At 38.3% G+C, this 23,902-nt stretch overlaps 1 protein-coding gene and 1 long non-coding RNA gene across 2 annotated transcripts in view; one reads left to right on the top strand and one right to left on the bottom strand.

Moving 5' to 3' along the window:
• LOC102692035 (EMAP like 4) overlaps positions 1–11,969 on the bottom strand; it is a 106,147-nt gene extending 94,178 nt beyond the window's left edge. The window contains exon 1 of the mRNA XM_015362832.2: positions 11,645–11,969. Within this exon, the coding sequence (XP_015218318.1) occupies positions 11,645–11,669 (25 nt within the window). The 5' untranslated portion in view covers positions 11,670–11,969. The remainder of the gene's footprint in view (positions 1–11,644) is intronic.
• Positions 11,970–12,055: 86 nt separating this feature from the next.
• Positions 12,056–15,764, top strand: LOC107079366 (uncharacterized). The gene is made up of 2 exons (XR_001480326.2): positions 12,056–12,288; positions 13,556–15,764. It is a non-coding gene; the product is annotated as an uncharacterized lncRNA (long non-coding RNA).
• The last annotated feature ends 8,138 nt before the right edge of the window (positions 15,765–23,902 follow it).

The raw sequence follows: 23,902 nt of genomic DNA on the forward strand, positions 1-23,902 counted from the left end.
AAATTCAAAAGCTTTTGCATGTCCTGGTATATAATACTGTGTACTGTCAGTATTCTGAGAAGTGAATTGCTCTAATTTAAAGAACATTTTTAATATTATTATTATTATAATATTCACGGTAAATGAAACTCGACTGTTGAAGTACAACACTTTTATGTGCTCAAACTGCTCGGTGTATTAACTACAACAACAGATGGCCAAAGCAGAATAAAATAAATATTTTTCAGTACAAGCAAGACTGATGTAGAACCACACTTAAATCGAGATCAACTACATGATCTAAGGAATTCAGTTTCAAGGTGTTGATTGCTTGTGTTGCACTATCAATCAGCTCAAAACAAAGAAGTAAATGAGATGTTGGGAGACCTTATTCTCTTGATTGATATTAAGAGAAAGACCTGACTGAGACTCATGAGCACGGAGGAAGACTTAGCACCAGTAGATTGAATGGCACTGAAATAAATGTAATCAGTTAGTCACACACTGGGACGCCACCATTCCTTTGGACAAAGAACATAGATCCTGTTGTACCTTTTTAACCACATTCTATACTAGGTTCAAAGGCTGGTATATAAAGGCTTATATCACAACAGCTGACTCTCATTCATCCTAGCAAAAGGGATACTGCTGTGACTTCTGAACAAAAAAAAGCCAATATCATAAATCCATCAATCCACCTGTCACAGCTTTATCAGCCTACAACTCACAACTGCTTGCAGCCCACTGAAGCTCAGCAGGTGTGAGCCTGGCCAGTACCTGGATGGGAGACCTCCTGGGAAAGCTAAGGTTGCTGTTGGAAGAGGTGTTAATGGGACCATTAAGGAGAGCTCTTCCTGTGGACTGTTTGGGTTCTAATGCCCCCAGTATAACGAAAGGGACACTATACGTTAAAAAGGTGCTGTCCTTCAGAAGAGATGGAGAACCAAGGTGGTTATTAAACCGAGGATGTTTCTCAAAAAAGTATTGGGGTATCAACCCCAGTGTCCTAGACAAATTTGCCCCTGGCTTTTATTAATCATTGCTTCCAAATAATCCCTAATAATAATCTACTAAATGGCTTCATTACTTAGTTCTCCCCCACAGCATCCAGAAAAGCACTATACGGTATAAGTGTAAGAAATTATTATCAATTACTGTTCACATGGACTATAAAAACCTGCAATCAAATGTTGATACCTCAGTATTGATCTAATGATAGAATTCCTCATCATGGTGAAAAATGTTCATGCACAATGAAGACAAAAAAAAGGAAAAGCTCAAGACACTAATTCTCCCTGTCAGAGAGTTTAGATCCAATGGGAGGTCAGGCACACAGAACAGTCTGTGGTGCTGCAGCTTTGTATATTTGAAGTGGAATTCCTTTTTTCAGCAGTCATAGAATGCATCACACCACAGACTTTCAGGTGTATTTTATCTCTTTAGGTTAGGTCTTCTACTTTTTTCTGGGGTATTAATTATTTTGTGTGTATTAGTTGACTGATTCATGGATTTTCGTTCCTCGAGTCACCAAGCTCAATGTCTTGATTTGAGGTTTAACAATTAGGTTCAAAAAAGTTTGAGACTTCCAGTTTTTTACATCTATCATTCCCAATCTGCACTGTTAATTAACAAATGTGCAACTGCAAACATATTATCACAATTTAATGCAGGACAGAAACACACAATACATATAATAAATGGATACCACTCATTAATAAGTAATGCTACACAATCACAATCATATTAAAAATAGGGCCTTCTCAGTTCAGTATTTTTCTTGTTTTGAGAGTTTTCTATGTTTATTTTGATATCAACTGTATAATAAAAATGACCTTTTCTTACAAAATTGTATTCTCTCTCTTCTTGTTGTGAAAATCATTAACAGGTGTTTTTGACTGTGTGGCAATTTGCATCAGTGTGATTTGCAGGTTTCACCTTGATGAACAGGTGCCTCATAGCTGACTTCCTTGAATAATATGGTTGTTGACAATGCATACATTACACTTATGAATTTAATATGCAAACATAAATACTTCTTTTAGAATTTGCTCATTTCAAGTGCAAAATGAAGATACTTTATCCTGGGTATTTGGTTGTTTTTAAAAGCAAAAGCACTTGTATCTGACCCTAAGACTACCCAGGACAGAATATTCTTGTCAGTGGTTAGAATCCATTCACCAGGATGCAAAGCATTTTCAAAGCAGAAATCTGCACTGTTCTTCGTCAGAACAGGATGACTGTCCTCACTTAATAGCCTTGAGAACAGGAAAAGCTCTGAGCTGTGATGTCAAGGAAGGCCCCTCTCAAACAGGGGGAGGGTTCAGTGTTTTTACACAGCAAACAGACAAAGTCCTCTCTTGTCCTTCTAATCTTTCTATTTAGTCTCTGGTGCCTCTCCAGCTCTGGCAGCTTCTCAAGACATGACCAGACTTTGCTGAGGTACAGCAGGGCTCCAACAATCCCATTACAGAGGGGAAAAAGGCATTGCAGGCTTTTGAAGATGTACACACCGTGTGGCTTTACTAAAGAATATCCATACATAAGCCACCCCAAACCCAAGTCCTTTTATACAAAACCAGTGAACAAGTTTCAGTACTAGGCCTGATCAAACATGCACATGCGTATCACTAATTGGGCTCTGTTTCTATTTATCTGTCCCCTCTGGTTATTCTTCACACTAAATGTTGCACCTATCCAAACAAACTATCAGATGCCTTTCTAGAACTGAATTCATCATCACAACCACCCTTCACAAAAGCATGAGGATTTAAAAAGGTTCAGGCTGGTTATGACAACAATGCAGGTCAGTAAAATGAAGAGTATGATCACAGAAGGATATGAAAAAGACATTCAAAGACAAAACCAATTACTGATAAAAAATGGTTAACCATGACCAAGGAACTACTGTTCTCTTTGTATTATTTCTGTATGTACCCGGAATATTCCTCCCTTGGAGTAGGAAACTGATAAAAAGAGAACAATGTGACTCTATATAGTATCACAAAAGAAAATCTGAAAAAAAAACAAATTATGTGAAGCCTCTGCTTTAGCATTCACAGCTGATCTGATTCTCCACACACTAAGAACTCATGCTACAGCCGGGAGCTGTATGCTACATATGTTGTGCAGAGTCAGGGAAGAGAGGGAAATATGTACCATTATACATTTTGTTAAGCTTGGGTTTTCACAAGCAGTTTATTAAGTTAATAAACCCCCATTCTGTCTCCTCTGATTTTTTTTCAGGTACACATCAAAATCCAGTTTGGCTAAACATCACCAGTAAACTGGGTCTGAGGATTTGCAGCTCATGGTCAGCGCTACGTCACAGCAACACATCAGGGGCAGATTAAGACAGCTGGGGGATAACTCCAGTCTGCAGTTCTGCAGGCTGTTTGACAGCATTCTTTAAGTACTAACTGCTTAGGAAACCGGAGGCAATGCTCTCAATTTGTTCAATTCAGTCAGTTACGATTAGGTCACTGGGGGTTCACGTGGAACAAAAACCAAAGCTCCCTGCAGCACGTGAGGATGCGAGCTCCCTGCCAGTGGAATTACAGCTTGAGAAACATCAACTGCTAATGCCCTACTCTAAACCCCACACCCGCAAACAAAACTGAATGGAACCTTCCAGCCTATTAACACTCTCACACTTAGGAGTCCAAGAGATGCATGTGTCCAGCTGGCCTAACTTGCAGTTCAGCTGGGCTCTCCTCTCTGGCAATGACAGTCTGCCACTCCAGTGCTGTCCTGCATGGCCTACAATGTACTGCAGCTTTTTTCCTTATGCCTTTTTTAAACCTAAAACTACACATAAAATAAATAAACCCTAAACAATCAAATGTTTAAAATAGCACGATTGAAGTGAGCTTTCACATACTATACGAAGCTTCTGATTCATACTCTTTTGTTCAATCCACACATCCCAAAGGGACATCTCTTTCAGCCACAGCTCGTTAAATTTACTTGCTTTTCTTCAGTTCTTAACAACCCATTTGTCCTCTCCACTGTTTTGACTGTTCTTCCATTAACCTTCAAGGGTCAGAAGCAACTGAAACAATTACTGATGTTAGAAAGCTGAATACAGGAGAAAACACCAAGTTTTAAAAATCATAATGTGCTGCAGGGTGTCAGTAGAGGGAAACTATTTGGGGTAAATATTTTTTAAAAAGGAAGCAACAAAAAAAAATCACCAAAAAAGGCAGAAGCCAGGGTTGAGGAGTCTGTATAATAGGGGACGGGGAGCCGTCAAGTCATTTACAAAAAAACTCATTTACAATTAAAAGCCCTGAGAGGGACAGCGTCTTTATCAAAAGTCCTTTTCATTGTGCTCCGAAAAACCCTGCTGGTGCTGAAGGGTTGCCTCACAATACTGTCATTGAGTTGAGGGGTAGGAAATTCACAGCTAACTTCCACTCCATCCAAAAGTAAAATAAATCGAATTATCCAAGACAGGAGACGATGCAGAGCCTAAGCCTGCTATATACAGTATGCGATCCTATTATATTTCAGGCATTCAATGGAGGAGTTTTCTTACCAATGTTCCTTTCTGTGGTACTGCCTCTTGGTGCAAAAAGGGGTGGAGGGGGTAGAATTTGTTTTGTTTTATATTTTCTAGAAAGGAAAATCTTGAACAGGATTGAAGAATAAAGCATTTAACTGACTGCATCAGCTGAGACAGGAAACAAGTAACGTGTAAACATAGGAAATGCAACTGCTTTTTTCTCTATACTCCAGCTATCAGAAAGGGTTGGGGGTAGGCTGGAAATAAACGCCCCATTCCACAAAGAGGAGAGAGGAGGAGTGGAAGAGCGAGAGAGGGAGAAGAGAGGTTTGGGGGCATGTTAAAACTGTCATGACAAACAAGTGAAGGCACAGGAAATTGGCCTACCACACTGACAAGAAAAATAATTTGTAAGCACAAGTGATAGGAAAAAAGCAGTATCACAAAGCTCAGCTTCACAAACATCAAACCTCTCCCTAAAATGACCGCTGGAAATTCAGCACAGCACGACCCCTTCCTTTCTCTGCTCATTTCCAAGCAGCATTCAAATACCCCATCCGTCTAGGCTCATGAATGCTGCTGACATCACTGGGAGATCATTATGAGGACGATGAAGAGCTGAACGGTTTCACAGTGCAATAAGATGCAGGTCCACCCACACAATGCAACAGCTGCACGTCTTTCAAAAGCATTCACAGCCCATGCACAGACCTGCAAGCCACTTGAAACAGGGACACAACTGGAGCGCTACAACACAGGTATTTCCGGAAACTATTTCTAAAAGCACTTGCAGAATTCAAAACAATGTATGTGACTGCAGTTGGCACAATGATGCAGCCCAGCTCACTGGTCCAGGGAGTTTGAGTCAGATTGGGGCTGTTCTTAAGTGTAGAATTTATACTGTCTATTCTCTCCCTGTCCACCAGGAATTTTGAGTTCCCTCCCACCTTCCCAAAGACATGCTGGCAGATTTAACTGTTTTTTCTAATGCGTCCTTCTGGCTTGGGTGTTTGTATGCCCTCAAGTGAGCTGCTGTCTTCTTCAGGGTGTATTCCTGCCTTGTGCCCTGTGCTTCAATCAATCCATCAGTCAAAGTTTATTTATCAAATGCACAATATAGAATACAGCAGTAGTTGCTGGCAATGAAATGTCTTTTCTACAACCTCACCGGGGTGGGGTGGGGTGGGGGGGATAAAAATCACAAAATTACTGTTACAAAAGAAGGTTATATAATAATAGATAATAATGCAATAGAAATTGATGTTAGAAATTGAATAGAAACAAACTCAAACAAAACTCAATATAAACAGAGCTGCTATGGGTCCAGGGTGTATGCAATATATTATGTCCAAGGAGTGTGGTATGCTGAATACAATGAAAACCGTATGCCCACGGAGCCATTATGGGTGATTTGCCGAAGGAGCTGCAGGTTGGCTATTAAGCAGTCTTATTGCCTGGAGGTAGTAGCTGTTGCAGGATACCTTTGTGGTTGCAGCAACCATTTTCAGGAATAGAAAGCTTTCTGAAAATGGCTAGATGAACAGATAAATTGTGATGATGGATTTACATTTCTAAGATAGACTACAGTACAAAAAACACACTGTATGTTACGTGAAATTCAAAATGCATTGATATTTGAGGCAAAAACAATACTGTGTTATTTTGTATCCCCCTTGATGTCATGGATAACAATGAACAAGCAGAGTGTCTTGGAAATATTAACTATAATTGATCCTTGTGTCACTCAGACTTCTTACAGACAAATAACAGTTCACCCTTTTTCACAGTAACCTACTTCCAGGCTGGTGGTGGTATTATATCCCTCTAACACACCTTATCAGAGAGCATGATTAGCTAAAGCAAACCTTATTTAAAAGGAAGCTGGGATATCGTGCATCAAAACCTGTAATACAGTGCACTAAGCCTCCAGACCACGCTCTGCTAAATGTGGGAGGCCTCATTAGGGAGTTCAAATACTTCCATATGGTTTTCTGTTAAACACACATGCTGGGACAATGTGGTTTTAGAGCTTTAGTGTGTCAGTGAGTGTCAAAGTTCAAACTTAATGAAATATTAACTACCAGAAGAAAAGCTGATGTATTATATTAAATACATTTTTTACATATATTTCACTCCACAATCTGGTTCTGTGCATCATACTGTACAGTACATGGCATAGATTCCACTATATACAGTGTAACAGTCTCAACTCTGTATCATGCAGGCCCTATGCAAAACCCAACCTGATTAATAAAACAAAGGCAGCCTGTTACCAGATCAATACAGCAATAAATACAATTATTTGGGGTGGGGTGGGGCGTCATCTTTAAGAAATGATATTTAACATACTGTTCTGCCATGATCTACGCTGAAACTTAAGCACTCTAATGACATAACCACCTGACTGTCTGATTGTGGCTGCAAACCTAATTAACAGAAAGTCTCATGCAGGAAGGTTCTTCAAAAGGAATGTTTAAGCCTTCCATCTGGTTTGTGTAAAGCCAGGCTATATTTGGAGGCAGGAAGTTTAACAGCATAGCCTCTAGCCCAGTGGTCTCTTTCTGTCGTGGGTGGGTTAACCCCTGTACTGCCAAGGAGATTATTTCATACCTGTGGTGGCTCACTTACTATCAGAATCCACCTTCTTCGTGCTTCTCTCTGCTTCCAGAGGGAAATCCGCTCCTCCAAAGACACATGCTTCTTCTAACGTCTGCTTCTAACTTGGCTTCTCTTGTTTAATTGTCAGCTGAACTGTAGTGTTTTCTTTTCTATTTTAGGAACTTAATATTTTGAGAATTTATCAAATTTGATTCAAGGTAAAATTGGGAAAAAAAAAACAGAAGATGGTTTAAGGCTTGAAGTGAGAAGTATGAATATATTCCTAATTTTACTGAATCCAGAGAAATCATTAATTCAAAAAAAATCTTTAATAAGGCATTTTAAGCGAAGAATATGTCTTTGATCCCACACTGCCTTAAGCCACTGTGAACCATGTAAAATTCCATACTTCATTGTTAAATAAGGATTGTGGAACTATTGGTCTATTTCTTGAAAAATGATGGGGTTTGAATGCTTGGCCACCTCCCATTGAGTTCAGTTAGAGTGTCTAAACCAGACTGACTAAAACCAGTCAAAGTGCATCATGCTTCCCTCTAGTGAGAGCTCAAGGAAGTATCTGGCAATTTGGAAACAGTAGCAACCTACAGTGGGGAAAAGGACACAAAATTAAACATGAGGAAGCTCGAATTAGTTTTAAAAAACCCTGTCATATGTGTTGTCTCCATCCTATTTGGAAAGACCATTATATTTTAAATCCCACGCATTAATACTTTTAAAGATTGTACATTTCTAGGATTGAGAGAAGATTGTAGTCGAAATGTTTATTAGATGCTCACTTTTATTCGTGAAACTGAAGCCTCATCTAACTCGACACGTCTGAGTGGCCAGTTTCCATGTTAGCCCCCCAAAACTATAGATTTCGCCGGCAGCCAGGCCCTCCCATCACAAGCCACAAATAAATCACCAGAAATATACACATCAGACAACAACAGAGACAGACAAAAGGCAGGCAAATACGATTGCATTCTCTCTAGATTGCTATAGCTCCTTTAAATAATAACTGCCCCCAAGGCATTTTACTAAATCTAGAATACTAAGTATAGCTACACATACTCCTAACAGGTTGAACATTGCCGAATGAGACTGCTGTAGTAAGATCAACATCCCATGCCTGTCAAGAGCATTCACACCCCTGTTGCAGGTCACCTGTTCTTTGCTGAGGTAGGTTTGGCACTCATTAGGAGGGGTGCCAAGGTGGCCAGAACCAACATGACATATTTCAGATTTTCAAATACTTTTCTGCTACTTGTTAAAATGATTTGAACATAAAGTCATCCAATAAAGCAGCAACGCAAAGGTTCTAGTTTTCACTGTTTTTAAGATACAGGTGGTGCCAGTTCTGAAGTCTCCAACTGCACCTCTGTGGCTAATGGAAAGCAAATAAACAGCACAAGTAAATTCTGGTGACAGAGGAGTCATTACCTCATTATTTTATTTGTAAGATTGTAAAATGTTTTAAAGTGGTACAAGACATATTATGGTTCTCACACTTGTCTATAACGCCCTTCTCCAGAAGATGTTGAGATTTCATTTCAGCAAAACAAATATAAGCCAATTTCTGACCTCAGGATTAAAATAAAATACAATCACTTTCACATCAGCTGCAGTTGAATACATTGTTGAGAAAAGAAAAGGGAAAAATGCATGAGGTCAAAAGGCAGCATTCTTCCATCTGGAAACATTCAAGAGCACGTGCAGCCTGGGGTTCAGGAGAGGATTTTTAAATGTTTTCTGTGTTTTTTTTTAAGATGAAGGAATTTTGTAACCTAATCCTCTCCTTGTCTTTTCTGCTGTTTAGGAGATTGGGCTCGCTACACCTTATGGAAACCACTGCTCAGTGGTTGCTTAATGACAATCACACCTGATTTACTAGGAATGTATTTTAAGACGTTATCAGACAGTTAAAAAGCTGACTGACTGCACCAGGCTTTCTGACAAAGTTTACAATGTGGCAGCCAGGGATGAGAGAGGGAAGGAGTAACAGTAACTTCACTTCTGCCTTAATCAACACAGTGGCCATTGCTGTCAAATGTGCAGTACTTGCAGTATGAGTATGGATACACAGCTAAGCTTTCATGCTTTGTTTTCTTAGCTGTTATTCAAAGTGTCACCATGAAGATGAGTTGGTGACACAGGGCTGAGTTTGCAGGAAAATACAAACAAGGATGAGACTCATCCAGGTCAATCTAGAATTTGGTTTAATCTAGACTCAGTCCTCTGCCAGACATTAATCCCTCTGCCCTCACTAACCCTGACAACACCCAGGACTGAAAATCAGTTACAGGTCCAAAGTGAACAGATAAACTGACACAACAATACACAGGATGGCAGGAAGATTATTATCATATTTTTCACGTGCATTTTGGGAATAGGTCATTATCACATGCTAGCCAGAAGCACAGAGAAACCCAAAACTATAAAATAGGTAAATAATTTACAAAAGGTTAAGAGATAGTATTTTAGGAAAGGCATAGGGAATTCTGAAAATGATGCATATGGTGGAGTCTATTACAGTATGTACCAGCTGGCACAGCATACAGCACACCCGTTACTGGGAAGCACTACCGTTCATGAAGCTGTCTTCCTCCATGCCCTGTGAGGCTAGCAGCAGAGCATTCTGGGATACAACATCCCAGGTGAACACAGCATACTGTGCAGAGGGACTGCAAAAAATACTAAAGTGGGAAAATCAGCTGCAGGTCTGTGCAAACAGAAGCACGTTCTTTATTACTTGACTTTTTTAAACCATTTTCAACAACACATAAATTGATTAGATATACTTCCAATTTCTAATCTGTTAACTGAAATGGCATGAAGCTGATTACATTTCTGTGATCTTGTCATACGTTTGTATAGCGCATTGGTTTACAAGCAGCCTGTTTTAGTCTGTGCGTAAAATAAATCTTGACACCTGAAGAAGGCTCCACAGGCGAAAGGTTGTGTCTCTTTTCTTTTCACCACGGAACAAACCTTTACTAGTTCCTAAAATAAATCTATCTGTAGTACAGTGCAAGGGACGTTTTGGTGCAGTACTGTATTTTTATTGCAATATATTGACAATGGGTGTCACTGTGGACCCGAAACGATTGCTTCAAGCCACTTAGGAGAACTAAGGAGACAACGTTTTCTAAACCATGCTTTTCAACACTTATTTTTTGTTGTAAGGGGTGGATATATTTTTCTTCGGACTTGGCTTCAGCTACAGCAGGGAATATCAGAGGAAAGTTGCTAAGGCTTTGCTTTAGTAATCCCCAAGACAGAACAGGGGCGATCTTTCCTTGACGTGTTCTACTTTACCGCTAATTTATTTGGGTGTCTGATGACTGACACCCTCTACGTACTAGCGTTTAATGTTTAAAAAGATGTATGTGAGAAGTGTCGAGCAGTGTGTTACAATGAAACATGTGCAGAATGACTTGCAATAGAGAAAGTTTCCGTTTCATGATCCAATTGTGTCAAAGATTGCAATGTTTTCTATTGAGAGTTACCCATGTTAAATAAACATCCTGATACCGGCGCCAGATGTTTACTTTATACAATATTTGTAACCAAAGCACTACTAAAATAAAACAAAATCACTCGCACTATCGCTGGAAACTTCAGATTTTAAAGGGCCCCGACTATTATCGTTGGAAGATCTTGTCCTTGCCTCCACTTCACCTTCAATCTGAAACAAAACTTCCTCAGCACCAAACCTCGCTGCTCGGCGCCTTCACGTTATCACAGAAAGGATGAGCAGCAAAACCGAGGTTTGCATTTTCTGACGGAAAGCTAACTTTGTTTTTTTTCCCTTCCTTCCTTCAGTTTCGAACATTACATCTGAAAAATACTTAAAATCTAAAACTTCAGTGGAGCCTTTAACTGTCATACACCAAAAACGTCCCCCTGTTTTTTCTTCGCATTAAAAAAATCATCTTCACCTTAAACTTTAAATCGGCTAAATCACGGGTATGACAATACAGTCTGTAGAAAACTGCACATTCAACTCGACGCAATTTAGCACTGGATGCCCAAGAACTACAATGCGATGCTTCATGTATTCCCTTTGAAGATTTATGCACACAAGCAATGAAGTGGAGATCTGGTTGCTTTAGAAATGCATTGCGGTAGTTAAATTCGTCTGCAATTTTAACTTACAAATAAAGTCAAAACAATGTTTATAAGACTTTCACAGATGTAAAGTATACTCATTTCTATCAGAACATTATCGCACTGACACCAAATTTGGCAATCAAAAGCTTATGAAAGCAAAGCACCAAAAATATTAACCAAATGCCAGCGATTGTATAGAACCCTCAGCAGTATATGAGCCACAACTATCTGCATCAACCTAAAAAATCAAATCGTGCACCCAGCAAAACAATGGTTCAGAAAATGAACGAAAAAAGGAGGCGATGTGCAACAATACTTACAAGGATCTGTTAATTCAGTGCTCCCTCAACGAGTGGAGCGATATGATCTTTAAATTGCCTTCACCCCAGTTCAACAACCGTGGACTGATATTCTATTAATAGTGCATCATGCTTTAGCTGGGGAGTTACTTACCTAAACTGCCGGCGAAACCGTCCATTTCTACAAGAAATGTCCAAGCAGCCACGAGGAGTTATTCCTGTATTTACTGGCCGCTGCTGCTTTGTGGTGTTAATGTATTGTTGCCGAGGGGAAAGAAAAAGGATGAGCGTCCAGCGGGCAAACTCAAAGCTTCCACTCGCCGCGGTCGGCCGCTGCTCTAAATGATGCTGGCGTCTGCCGGGTCGCAGTAACTCTCAGCCCCAACTCTGCTGCGCTACTCGCGGGTACTCGCTCAAGCTCTCTCGCTGGGCTTCCACAATCACGCACCTCTGCCGGAGGAGAGTAGGTAGGCAGTTCCCAGCTTTCGCGTTTCCGACTCCGCCTGCTTTGGCAAAAGGAGCTTCCCCCGTTTCTCGTTTGTGAGTGGCCGAGATCGTATATATATTAAAACGTGACATATCTCTATATACAGCATGCGCTTTCCTGGATTGGGTAACAGGCTTGTGCATGGTAGGGTTGGATTTTTTAAGGAGAACTGACCACAAAGGATTGACCAGCGATAGAAGCCATCAGACATGTGCTGGTGGCCAAAGAGATTAGCCTACGTTTGTTTCTCTGCTGCTCAGTCTTGCACTGAAACCCGTAGCGTTCGTATGGATCAGTGAACTGGAAATCGAGTAAGAAAAGATCTTCTCTATCAGCGTGTTTTTTTTTTAATGCTCACATAGTTATCGTCGCTGTCTTGTCTTCTCATATCGGTATTTTGTTCTGGTATTGTGTGTCTGCCATTCCTCTAAACCTTCAAGTGACGTCTTTCACCACCAGACCTATAAGGAAAATGACTTGTCGATTAGGTCTTATTAATACAAGCTTACTGATGTTCAACTGTACCATCATTGTACTGCAATGAGTACAGCGAAGACAAGCAATACCCTCAGATTCAATCTAATATTTGATTTTTGTAGATAACACATAAAAATGCAGCTCAAAGCCTACAACATAAATTACTGTTTGAAAAATTTAGTTTTTAGTTTACATGAACAAACAGGACACATGTCTAAAGCTTGTTTACTGTACATTCTCTTCAAGAGCCGTATAATCCTGTATCCGTCTTAAAACCTTCCAGAGAGCATAGTTATTATGTCGTAGGTTTGGCAGTCTGAGAGCTTGTTGTGAAACACAGCCTTCCAGTCCAATTCAGACAAAGGAAGACTTTATGGGGAAAACAAAAAGGGTTTTGGGGTGGGGGAAGGAAATATCTTTTAAAAGAAGCATCTCTTTTCATTTATTTTTACTTCGCTTTTCATGCTCCTGTTCATTTTAAGGGGGGTCCTGACCTGCAAATGAGTCATGGGATTGAACTCATTGGGCCTTATTCTTGATCTTTCACCACCTCTATAACCCATCGCCTTCCTCACATTATTTGCCACTGGATAACACAAAGGACAAGTTCATTCCAGCTCCATGAATCAAAAGAAGAAGAAACAAGTGAAATCTCTTATTGTTTTCATTGTAATGACCTAAGGCACGCGTGGGCTGGCCAGAATCTATTGAGGTGCCATGGCCCTGAGTCATGTATTCATGAAGGACAGAGTTATCACACAGCCTTGGGTCAGTGGCATCTCTCTGATGAAGTCTGACATTGCGGGGGAAGGGGTGTATAATTTGTTGAAGCTCTTAATGTATTAACTCATGTTCAGAATGCCCTACCCCATTCCCTTCAAGACGCAGTGAGCATCAAGATTTTGGGGGCATTAGCTGTTTAATAGCGGGATCTTCGTAACATTTTGCTTATTTTGTCACGATAGAATTTGTGATAGAAGCTCAAATGTATTGAGCTTCCACCCAGCAGCACATTGCACTGCAACAGAAGAAGCAGAGTTTAAATCCATGCTGAAAAGTGATTCAGTGGTGTTTTTCTTTCCTTCTTTTTTTACTTTTCAGTGTGGAATGAACCTCTACTAGTTCCCAGGCAAATGTATAAATAGTTCAGTTTTGCAAACACAAGGAAGAGTTGGTGGATTACGGCATCAAGGACTGACAACTGGAAAAGAAGGTGGTGGAATAGAAAAGAAAAGGTGGCATTATCTGTACGTCAAGAGCTGAGAGAGATCAATGCTGAAAGAGAGTTAGTAGAACAGTAAAGCTGACTGATCACAACATCACTCATAACAAATCTTCTGTCAAGAGCTGAGAATGGTATATTTCATTGTTCAGGAGGTAACTGTAATGTGACATAGCAGTAATATGCAGATTTTTATTGTATTGATGATGAAAACCAGCAGATGAATCTCAGAAGAGGTTTGCAAAAATCAATCTTAAACAACGCAGCAACAGTTTTACGATGTAAGCTGGCGTGCTTTCATTTGCTCACAGATGTTTTTGTTATTGCGTCTGCTTTTCTTCTCTTTAATTGTTCTCTTTGCTGTAATGATAGCAAGGACTACATTAAAAATACCTGTGGTCGGAAAAAGCAAAGCTTCTGCCAGTGCAACCACCCCTCCTAGTGGTTAAAATAGACATAGCATTTAAACGCCCATGATTTTGCATCTACAGTATACGGATCACTCTATTGTTCCTTTAGCTGTTGTTACAGTAGTTGTTTTTATTATTAATTGTCATAACTGCTGCCAGACTTTTCATGAAAATCTAAAATTCCCACACAGAGGTCAAATACAATATGACTTTGCAGAACTATAACCCAAATTAAGAGTGGAGTATTTTTCACTCACACCCTCAGCAACAGTTGTTTTACAATCTAGGTTATTGCAACAACACTGCAGACAGCAAAATGAGTTTGGAGGAAAGCCAACGATGAGACATAAAAAAATAAGGTTTAAAGGTGTTTCCTAAAGTAATTATTCCATGTTGACACATATAATGTGGAAGTTGTAGTGAATAAAAGTTTAGTAACTTTTAATGCACCTGAAGTTGCCTCATTCCCCTGAAATGTACAGACCCAAGATTTGTCTGTCTGCAAATCTTGTTTGTATCACGACATAACTCTGAGATAAAAGTGTTCTAGCATCTTCATTTCCTCTGATCTCGAGATTTTCTTAGTCCTCAACCAAATGTATTCTTTACTTATTCAGGAAAACTGACTGCAACTTTATTACGCAGTTTCTGTTTTTGACTTTTGAAAAAAATTCTCTCATTTCTCTCATTGCAGCTATCCTCAGGTGAGAAATTCAACTGCGAAATGGCAACCGATAGTCCAAAACTTAGCCATTTTTTAGCAGTTTGCTAGTTGTGCAAATAATAATATTCTTCCAGAGTAAATCTAAACTGTTTCAAAAGAGGTTTAAAAAACTATATAAAATAGGGCTGTACAAGATATTAAAAACAAAAAAAACTTACTAAATAAGGAGGTAAATGAGATAACATAAGACATAGCAAGAGGAGTAGGAAGAAATTTCACTATTGTAGATTAATACATATGTTTATTTCCTAATTTCACCCATGTAAACTAATGCAAGTCTAGTTCATATTAATCCTGACTCATGGAAAATCCGGAAAACTACTTGACAAATTGTTTATCTTAAATAACCTTGATGTCAAAATTATGTAATCTCAGTGAAACTGGACTGGATTTCTCAGAAGGGCTAGGAGGAAATAATTCTAAAATTATGTCTGGAGTATTTAAACAATGCTCTCTCTCCAGTCATATCACATAAAAATGAACTCCCCCAAATGGCAGTGAAATTGTCCAGAGAAATTGTTCCCAGAGTACTCCTGTACCTTTTTTAGAAACAGCTCCCTTGTGTATAGCCCTCAGTCTCAGGCCCAGCTGATGCACAACACCAAGAAACCAGATGCAGGGGACAAGGGGAATCCAGGGTCTTTAATTTTGGAAACTTCGTTTGTTTTTTTTGTCATAATGTATTGTTCCACTTGTAAAATGTTAATAAGGTCTGAATTAAAAATAAGCAGCCAAACTCTTCTTTTTAATCACTTTCCTATACCTACAACTTGCGAACCTCATAACATTTGTGGTGAACATCCTTGTTGTATCTTTCATACTGCTCGTACGTATTTTATAGTGTCTCACCACCTTTGGCATGATCTCAAAATGCAGTCTGTGATGTTGCCAACCTCTTCAATTTACTCTGTTTTCTATTGCATTTGGTATTTTAAATAAACTATTAACGACCAATATTCTGGAACAACTTATTTATTATTATTATAAATTATTACTGTCCCCCTCAGACCTCACAGGAGCCTGGAGGGCTGTCTTCACTGGGCAGCTAGAAGCTGAATAGTCTCCAGGGCAGCCAGAGGGTGGCTGTAAACTCAGGATCCCCTACTCAAGAGCTAAAGAACGCGACTGCCTTGATTTAAATCAAATATCTTCAACGAGATTGACACAGTCAGCACAGAGAGTATAGCAGACAGTAGCATGGAAGTGTGACCCAGAGACAAATGTGGAAAGTCCTGTATGTGAAACTGCTTTTAAAGCTGTGGACAAGGGGCCCTTCTCTACGCAAAGAGTCATGGAAGTATGGAAAGGTTACTATTCTAAGTGGTGTTGATGGACCAGTAGGTGGTCATTTTGCCTCTGGAACAGAATTTCCAAATCATTGTCCCAGTATTGGAGACATGGGACAGTGTGCTGCAGGATCATATACAGTACCACTGTTTAAAAAGTAAGAGTGTAAACCCTAATGTCCTAATTAAGTTCCTCTCCAGACCTGTCCTCCCTAAGATTCTCCTTGATTCAATTTGAGTTCAAGTCATTTGTTACTTCTGTACCTGAGCTGCTGTCGCCTGGGATTTCTGATGCAAAATGTCTGCATTGCATTGCCTAGGTATGACTGCACTTCAGTGGTGCATGAAGTAGATTACCATCATAATGTAAAGTACCAGTAATTATAATGTAGCACCACAGCAAGTCCACAATTTTTGACAACACTATCAAAAGATTGACATATCCTAACTTGTCTTATCTAAATATCATTATTAAAACACAACCATAATTACCTCAATGATAATTGTGCCCCCCACTCCAGTGTAACCACCCAAAGTTTGCAATTCTAACCCACCTTACCTAGAATTCAGCTTTCAATTTGTGTTGACTCAAAATGCCCTTCTCTAAAGAAAAGTCACTTTTATAAGCACCTAGGGAAGACTGTTACTGCTCCAAAAACAAAATGCAGGATTTATAAAGGAAACAACCTCAACTGTGCATTGACGTTGTTATGCACTGAACATTTTCTGTTAATGAATTCTGTCTGAGTGAAAGTAACAACTTGAAACTCATATTTCAACCAGAATAATTTTACTGGAATTTTACAGTTACAACCCACAACTTACACTAGTATTATTAGCATTAATGTCAATAACGAAGTCAATATTAATTAAAATATAATCACAACTGTCAACCTTATAAAAAGCTTTACTCTAGCTTTGAAAGGTATGTTTGTATGATCACAGACTGGTCATTAGTTCTGTTTTCATAACCTCATCTAAACTCCATTTTTCATTCTAATTGCCCACAGAGTTATGCTTTGAAATTATCGTTTCCCTGGTATTTTTGTTTCATGTTGTTTGGAAAATCATTTCAAGCTGATGGGCAGGAGATGGGAAGACAAGGGCTGTGAACAGAACGACGCACAGAGCTGCTGGCTAAATCTGAAGGCAGGAGACCACCCTTCATGCACTGCTCCCATGCAATGAATGAGAGGTGATGATTAACACTGGATATCTTACTGTGTCTTTGTAGTTTTTTTCTAGATGGCTTCTGTGAAAATAAATGCCTCATCTATTCTGCCCATCTGTGGCCACACTACACTTTAATGAAAGATCAGATCCATGCTATGAAAGGTACTATAAAAATCATGGATTTTATTATTATATGAAGGGATCCAGGGTTTCAAGATTTCAACATTTAGACATCAGAAAAGGCTGACTAACTACATGAGGCTATAGATAAATGATTTAGGTAGTGTCATTAAAATATATATCCCAGGGAAAAATGAAAGTTCTGAAGGCCTCTGTAGCACTGCAGAGGCCTCCTTTGAAAGAGCAGATTGTTACTTTAGATTACGTTTTGTTCATATTTTAAATAAATATTAAAGGTGTAAATAAATGTGACACTTTTATTTATTGCAAATCACCAAAAATGCTATTCTGAGCCACCTGACCTGGGATTCAGCTTTCAATTTTTATCGACTCATAATGACATACTGACATACAGTACTGTCCAAACTATAACTCATTCTAATAAATGACAAAATAAATGTTGTTCCTATTTCATTAGAGGTAGGAATTAATCTAGAGAGCAAAGTAGAGTACGATGGGGGAGATTTCGAGCCTGAGGTTTTTGATGTGTGTTAGAGTACCAGAGCTCCTACAGTATATTCTGTACTCACAGTGTTTTTATGAAGCACATCTTCTGGACAGACTCCGCTCCAAGATGCTATAGCTGTCACAGTTATCTGACACATCAGGAGTCAGGTCACACTGTGTGACAGGCCATTTGTCACTGTTACTGTACATTAGTCACAATGCAATTACATTGGAGGGGGTAAAGATTTGTTGGGAAGTTTGCCAGATTTCCTGGCCTATTTTCATTGTGTTAATTACCCTTGCGATTGGGTTTCAAGGCATTCTCGCAGAAATCCTTTATGCTCTGAGCTCCCTTTCTCCTCCTGGACCCTGTTTGTGCTGACGCACAGTAGACTCAATGTAAACATCATTCCTCCTGGCTGCAGTTTGCAGTGGAAGAGTTTAGCTGGGGTGCTTTCCTGTTTTTTCTGCCCTTGAAGTGCACAATGTGAACATTAAGTTGTTGCTGCAAGACAGTTAAAACTCAGGCTTTCTAAATAGACAAATATGTGAAAAGTTAATTAATGAGACGATGACGAAGTAACAGAGCACAATTTTCTTTAAGAAACCCATCTTAAAAAAATCTGATCCAAGGATCCAATATGTAGTATTGTAGGAGCTAATTCAAACGTGCCAGCCATTTATTCCAAAATGATGTGATAAAAGAAAATACTGCTGCTATTAACTCACTTGCTGTGAAAAGACTGTAATTGCTTATCTAATGGTCAAAATGATCCCTGCTGATCAAGGATTAATGCTACAGATTTGCTCAGCAGTTTATTCTGTCATGGGATCTTTGCATGATCATTTAGAATGACAGTTCTTGTGAAATCTTCCCCTGCACGTCTTGTCTTGTATGTACACAATATATAATATAAAATATTGTTATTATTCAGAAAATTATTCAGAGTTATGCTGTTTTTAAAACCACATCAAGCTCGTTTACATAATCTGTAAATGCACTAAATACGGATTTTCATATTTTTAAATTTGTGAAGAATATCTCCAATACTCAATTCCAAAATGCATGTAAAAAATTCTGCAATTTTGCGACATTGCCACTAGATGGATCTAGAAACCAGCTAATTTCAGTCTGCAGTGGGCGCAGTGCCTCGCGTCTTCCCTCTCAAGCATGTCCTGGTTTTAATTTACAAATCCAAAGCTGGCAGGCCTAGTGCCGTTCTCAGCCGTGCAACAGTATGCTGTTTTTCATTTCCTGTTCAGCAAAATTCGGCTGAGACAAGGGCAAACTCACACCCAGCTGATCTGGGAGACTCAATTCTGCATAGGGTGGGGCAATGCAGTGGAGACAGCCAACTGTAATAATCCCCCTCTTTATAATTATAAGTAAAACCATGCAACTGATGTTAATCAGTTAAATGTTCAATCGTTATTTTTCAAATGTATTAATACAATGAAAGAATAAAATGAGATCTAATGGCTGGTTATCTCTTTTGTTGTTTTTTGAATTAATTGTTTTTGGTGCATTTTACAGCACAGCTTCATGTACTATAGAGATTACATACGAAAACATGCCAGTGGAAATGTAATTTTATTAAATTTTGTTCTAGATATCTCTATCTTCTTCTGTACCGTATAGCTATTAATTTTCTCCCCGTTAGGAATTTGAAAACGAAAAAAATAGAAACAAAATGTGATAGGTGCTCAAAGTGGCAGTTAGAACTGTCAGGAATTGAAAGGTTTTACTGTATGACTTTGCTCTTCAATGTAATATGTCCAGACAAAAGACTTTGACTTTGCAATATATTTAAACTTGAGACTCATTTGTATTTTTAATTGTTTGTTTTGTTACATAAAGCATAATCCTTTGATGTGGAACATTATTGTTCATTTTTACACAGTGTTTCTTGTTTTATTTTGCAAGATTTGTTCTAAAAACTTCCCTTTCCCCAGATTAGACATTATAAAGGTGAAGGGAAACAGTACATGATATACAGTATCAGCAGTATCAAGAATACTGTATATCATATGCAGTGTGTGAAATAACATCTATTGGAATTAAAATTGCTTTAACGTGATGTAGATTTTTATGAATATATACAATACATAGATAACATATGCATTAGTATACGTGAAGTATTGTGTCATTGTGCGAACTGCAAAGGAACAAGTAGCAAAAAGGAGAATCACAGCATCTCAGTTTTGGAACCTCACACCAGTAGAAGGCTCAAAAGCCCAACCATTATGTTTTTTTTGTTATACTTTTCAACATAGAATTAATCTCAACTTGTCCCTGTGAAGAATATGGACTATTGATAAAGTTCTAGACACTGCATGCTTGCAGTAAGTTATGCTCAAGCTGTGTTCCTGGCTCTTCCAATTCATTGACACAATCACAGAATCCAGATGCAAGGTCTATACATAGCACTCCTGCTCCGGTAATTATGTCAGAGTGGCATGAACTGTTGACAAGAAGGCAGAAAAATAAATAGTCAAATATTGGATATTTCAGACTAATCTGGAAAATGTAAATTTCCACCACAAACATGTCTTTATTTGTGATTATTCAATAACTGTTACCAGCTGTGTTGTACAGTCTACAGTGCTGAAAGGACTATAGTTGTCATTTGGGAAAACCCGAGCAAAATTAATTACCAAGGCTGTTTATAGTTTAAAGATGTGAACTTTGTTTTTTTGTTTCTTTTAAGTTGAGAACTCAACATAAAGGATGAAGTTAGCAGAGCATGTGTTGAACCACACAAAACATTGTCAAAAGGCATGTGAGTTTAAATGTTAAAAATAAAGTTTTGTTTTTCTGACAATTTAGGAGACGCATAAGGGGAAACTAAAAAGATGGTGACCTGTTTTTGTAATCATAAGACAACAGGTTTACAAAAACAACATATTATCAGCAATTTTAATGTACCAAAGAAAAAAATATTTTCATTTTTTGTACAGGTATTTGATCATCTAGTTGTTCCGGATTTGTCAAAAACATTTGCTTTACCAAAAACGGTCCCTAACTGCAGTAAATACTTTTTGAGTTATATTAAAGTGCACATATCAAGTTAGAATTACACATGGCTTGTTCACTGCCTGTATTGGCCTGTCAGACTGTGTGTGCAAGATAGTGCATTCACAATTAATAAGAGCTAGATCTGCCCCCTACACCCTTCCTCTCCCCCACCAGACATCGTGATCAAACAACAGGAAATAGAAATGGGCAAATATGTACAGAAAAATTAACCAAAAAGTTGAAAAACCAGAGACCAGTACAGGAACCATACTAGTCACAACACCATCCACTGCTGATCAAAAGCTCAACAAGACTTTATTAACAACAACAATCTCTCTATACAAAGGTCATAGACCAGACAAAAATTGCTGTCTAAATCAAAACACAGAATAATTATCATTTTTGGGTCTTCTAGCAGTTTTTCAGCCTGAGCGATTTAGAATATGGCAAACACATGAGCAGTCCATGGGCTATAAAAGAGCAAAAACCATTTCATGCCTCAAGACTGACGTACTGTACTGTATATGCTAAAGTCTTACAAATAGGCACTATCAAGTGTCACAATATATGTATGTTTGGAAGATCAACAAGTCAGGGTTTGCACTAAGGGTTCATATTATTGTAACAACTTTGTTATTAATGCATCTTAGCTTTGTGAAGAAGCTTTGTGTGTGAAGAAACCAAGTTTAGTTTAAAAATGGCAGATGGTGACATTTCCATAGAATAGTTCCTGCATGAAGTAAAAAAAGAACAAAGTTAAAAGAGCAGAAGAATGCAAAATAGCTAAATCTTTTGGACAGCAGTTTTCATACCCTGTTTCTGTTGTTTTTCATTAGATTAAATTATTCACTAATTTTTCATGGGAACATATACATTATGTTTTATCTAAATATACTGTATATTATTCAAAACATTTTAATAAAAAGTATATTCTATACATTTATTATATACTTTTATACCATTTTATCTCCATACCTACACAAAATAGTTCACCATCTTGTAATTGTGATCATCTCTGTGATATACTGAAATGATATGAATTAATTTCAGATTTCAGACCTTTGAACATTTATGGTGATAAAGTCTCTGGCTCTCCATGGAGTGTTCAGCTTTTCCGACAAGCAAAATCAATTGATAATATTGTACTGGTCTATTGTGTTTACTCCTATTATATAACACTGCAAATATAAAAATAAAAAATAACTGTAATGGCTTGTAGGCTACTGTGGAAGTTCTTGGCTACAGAATTTTGATAAGGTTCTTGTTAACAGATTTAATTAAACTTAAGCTCTCAAGCTTTGCAAATATAATAAACATTTGTTTCATGACCAGTTTGTCATCCCACATGGGTTTGTTGTGTCTGGGTGCTCTGGTGAAAGGTGTGGATAACCAAAAATATTTTTCCTCATCTATGTCAGTTCCTGGATACCTGCACAGATTTTGTCTTCTACCTGTGTTGCTATGCTCAGCAACCAGAGTTCAAAACCAAAGGCTTTCTTCTGAGACAGGAGACAGACTGAATTAAGGTCTTAAACCTACATGGATTGAGAGAGTTGTGGCGAACAACGTGAGCAAAAGCAGGAAAGCAGGCCGCTGTGAAGAGAGATGGAGTGAAAAAAACGTTAAGGAGCATTACCTCACCTTTCCCAATATGTGGAATTACAAATCCATTTTTAATTACTATTTGTTGGTAGAAACCTTCAGCCTATATTCAGAGGTAGCCACAAAATCATTAACCCTTTCCCACCAGTAGAAAGAGTCCATTAACTCTTAATCTATGCTTCAGGCCTGGCTGGACTACAAAGTATTGTCAAAAGACATTAGACTGCCAATTCAAGAAGGGCAGTTTTCCTGATCTCTCAAAAGGGTAAGTGATTCTTGTTTACTTGGGTTGACCAAGCCAGTATGCAGTGTGTTATAACTACAGTATTTCAACCATACTGCACTTTGGGATCTGATGAGATAGCAGGTTTCCAAGCTTTTTTATCCAGCTCATTGAAACAGAAACAGAAAGTTTGTTTCTTTTAGAGAGACTATCAGCCATGAGTTTGCTGTCCCCTCTGCCCATTTGTGCTTAACCAGAGAACTGTTTTGTTAGGTAAACCACCTTGAGTTTACTACTAGCTTTGCTTGATCGTCTTTCCATCATTTTCACCTTTGGATACTATTCTACTGGAATTGAATTACTTTGTGGGTTGAAGCTCCCTTTTGTTGTTGTTTTGCTTCTTGCACTTTCCTGCATTATTATATTTTAATTTGTATTTCCCCAACTGGATAGAGAGGGCTCCAGTTATGCAGATTTGTTAATTAACAAGAATGCCAACATTAAAAAAGTTAGAAATTAAAGTACAAAGATGTAAGAATTCTTTTAAAAGACTATTATTGTGATTTGGCTTAAGTAGCAAAATAATTTGATTAAATATCTAATGCTTAGGTTTACCTTTATTGCTTTCAATTTACAGTTGTCCTTTATAGCTACAGTAGTCCTGTTGAAAGGTGTCCTGAAATTAGAGGGCCTAGTGGTCACCATAGTGGGATAACAAGCTTCAGATGTGGAATATGTCTTCATAAATCTCTAGATGTTTTGAGACTAGATACAATGTTAAAGTTGTTTTTTAAACTAAAAAACAACGAGTGTGCAGACCATAGATGAGCAGTTTGTGTGTAAGTTCTCATTCCAACTAATCTCTTAATAACCAAAAACACCTCATTATGGACTTAATTGGACTAATTAAACAGTTCTTCAGGTGCTGATACTTTACAAAGACCTAGAACGTGCCTTCTAAGATCAGGTTTGGAGACACCTGATGTAGATTAAGAACTTTTCTAAGCAAGCATGTGGGTGATATTTATAGTTTGATGATTAACATTGTCTAATTATAGTGCAAGCAAACACATCAATGATCAATGTTCATTTCTACAATTCAGAGCAAGTAAGCAGCTGACTGATGTTACTGAAAATTAGTGTGACTATGTAGTAAGTAACAGCA

The sequence above is a fragment of the Lepisosteus oculatus genome, chromosome 17, assembly GCF_040954835.1.
Source record: "Lepisosteus oculatus isolate fLepOcu1 chromosome 17, fLepOcu1.hap2, whole genome shotgun sequence".
Taxonomy (NCBI): domain Eukaryota; kingdom Metazoa; phylum Chordata; class Actinopteri; order Semionotiformes; family Lepisosteidae; genus Lepisosteus; species Lepisosteus oculatus.